At 41.8% G+C, this 2,789-nt stretch overlaps 1 protein-coding gene across 1 annotated transcript; it reads right to left on the bottom strand.

Moving 5' to 3' along the window:
* Nucleotides 1-1,005: 1,005 nt before the first annotated feature.
* LOC119055894 (olfactory receptor 8B12) lies at nt 1,006-1,956 on the bottom strand. Its single transcript, XM_037154190.2, has one exon. The coding sequence runs from the start codon at nt 1,939-1,941 to the stop codon at nt 1,006-1,008; it is 936 nt and encodes a 311-aa protein (XP_037010085.2). The 5' UTR covers nt 1,942-1,956.
* Between the last annotated feature and the right edge of the window lie 833 nt (nt 1,957-2,789).

Here is a 2,789-nt window from a genome sequence, read left to right as displayed (position 1 = left end):
GTATATAATATGTTACCAATTCAACATGTAATCAAGTAAAAATGTATCAATGAGATTGTTTTTCATATTCTTCAAAGATTGGGTGTGTATATCACACTTACTTTGCCCACTTACAGTATGTCTCCATTTGGATGTCCACATTTCAGTTGCTCAAGACCCTACATGAATAGTGACTACCAGATCAGATAGCACGGTTCCCAATGACCTTGGACCACAACCAAGATAACCCTTGAAATGGGACTCCAAATTCTGTCAAAGCCTTGAAATAATATGATGCATCCACTCAGCATCTTTCTACCCTATAAAATGCCATTTCTCTCCCCTGGAAGTCCTAATTCATAAACCCACATCGCCGGTGCTCCACTCACCAAGTCAGTGGTCACCACACGTGTCTTCTGGGAAACCTAACACACTACCCATTTACACACTAAAAAGCTCATCAGACACTGATCTGGTCATTTTGCCAAGACCTACTCAACAAAATTTTTCACCTATTATCTTGCAAAATGTGATGTATTAATAACGTGTTGTACAAGTAGCATGAAATTACTGTCATTAAATTACTATCATAAATTTAAAATCCATTTTTAATTTAGATGTACCAGGTAAACTAACATGTGAAATGACAACTTCCAAGAAAGAGATGAGCCAAGAAAACATGGCCTAAAGGAAAACAACCGGAATTGAGATTCAAGCTGGGATTTCAGTCCCAGCTTTGCCACTAGGTAGTTTTTTAATATTTTTGGACTAGATGAAATGATTCTGAAGACACATTCAATACTGCATACTGTATAATTGCAAAGACTATTTATTTTCATAAAATAGAGAAGGAAGAGTTGGGGTGATGGTGAGAGGGAATAATCCATTTGGGAAAGAGTTAAAATTTCCTTTAAATATAGAATACAAAAGCATGAAGGTTGAATTCCTTATTGATGATGATGATGATGAAAATTAACAGCACTCTAATGAAAAATTCTCATCCTTTTTCTCAAATTCCAATTTTTTTCAAGAGAAAGTTATTCTGCCCAAGGTTTTCATCATGGCTAATTTGACATCCTTGTTCCTCAGGCTGTAGATTACTGGGTTCAACATGGGAACTACAATGGTATAGAACAGTGTACAGACTTTGCCTTGATCAAGAGGTATATTAGAAGGTGGTTTAAGGTATGCAAAAGCACCTGAACCAAAGAAAAGACAAACTGCCATTATGTGAGAACTGCAGGTACTAAAAGCTTTGGATCTACCCTCAGTAGAACTAATGTGGAAAATGCTGGAAAGAATGAAGCCATAAGACAGAAAAATGGTCACAATGGGCACCCCAATGGCAATGGCCACAAGAGTAAACACCACCAGTGTATTCATGTAAGAGCTATTGCAGGAGAGCTCAAGGAGGGGAAGGAAGTCACACATAAAATGATTGACAAGGTTTCCTGCACAAAAGGTCAGAAATAGTACATTACCTGTATGCACTATAGCCCCCAAAACCCCCATCCCATAGACACCCAGCAAAAGAAATAAACACACCTGAGGAGACATGGTGACCATGTACAACAGTGGTTTACAGATGGCCACATAGCGGTCATATGCCATTGCTGACAGGATGAAGCTTTCAGAAATGACAAAGAAACAGAAGAAAAAGAACTGAGTCATACACCCTGTGTAGGAGATGATGTTCTTCTTTAAGACAAAACTCATCAGCATTTTGGGGCTGATGGCAGAGGAGTAACTGAAGTCAATGAAGGATAAGTTGAAGAGGAAAAGGTACATGGGAACATGAAGGTGAGAGTTCAGCCCAATCAGTGTTATCAAGCCCAGGTTCCCCACCATGGTGACCACATAGAAGCCTAGAAACAGGAAGAAGAGAGGGAGCCAGAGGCCTGGCTTGTCTGTTAAGCCTGCAAGGATAAACTCTGTCACAGAGGAGGTGTTATCTGCAGCCATCCTCCTCTTGGACTGCCTGGGAGAAAAAAAGAAGAGTTGCTCACACAGAGTGAGAAAAACAACACATTCCTGAGAGTGGTATTTGAACAGGGGGATATGGAACTTACAGTTGAAATGGCATCTCCTTCTTTCTACATCTCTGTTTTTATGGTCCCTATGTGGCTTCAACCATCTTAGTAACTGTTGGTGGGTGAAATTTGCTTCCAGATAAGGGCTCATCCAACTGAGGAGAAAGTCAAAAATACTAGCTGGGATGACCCTGCAACCTTGCAGTGACACTCTTCTGGTACTGCTTGTCCTCTACAGCCCTGGACCATGTTTTGTGTGACCTGGGCCCTTCTCTGCAGTGCTGTTGTGAAGCAGAAGCCAGGTGCCCTAGACCTTCCACCTTTGGTCACTGCTGGTCAGAAAATGAATATAAGGCTGTGTTGCCCTGAGTCTTTAGCAGGAATGGCTGTGGAAATATTATGTGAAAATAATATTGGAGCAATAAGATAAAGTTATTAACTAAGCCCAATAAAAAAGAAACTATTGCCGAGCACTAACTATGCTAATGAAACTGTTCTAAGAGGTTGGGGCATTTTGATTTAACCCACTGAACAGGCGAGGACACTGGGCACAAGTCCCAGTCCTTCTAATTGGCAGTGGAAGGGGAACTCAGGGTCTCTGGTTCCAGGGTTCGAGCTTCATATTCTAACCACTCTGCTAGAGCACAGACCAGGGCAGGCAGGCACTCACCCTCCTTCTGCCTGCAGTCACGGTGCTGGACTCTGCTGGCTCCCACCCATCTCTTTCATGGACACTCAGATGGCCCTGGTGACGAGAAGGGGACAACTCAGAGCTAAGAC

The sequence above is a fragment of the Artibeus jamaicensis genome, unplaced genomic scaffold (genome assembly GCF_021234435.1).
Source record: "Artibeus jamaicensis isolate MK-2021 breed Jamaican fruit bat unplaced genomic scaffold, CSHL_Jam_final scaffold_660, whole genome shotgun sequence".
NCBI classification, from domain to species: Eukaryota; Metazoa; Chordata; class Mammalia; order Chiroptera; family Phyllostomidae; genus Artibeus; species Artibeus jamaicensis.
This window is presented reverse-complemented; position numbering and strand designations above follow the sequence as displayed.

What these genes read in the sequence shown, in the direction of transcription:
- LOC119055894 (XM_037154190.2), bottom strand. Translation starts at nt 1,941, where the DNA reads ATGGCTGCAGATAACACCTCCTCTGTGACAGAGTTTATCCTTGCAGGC.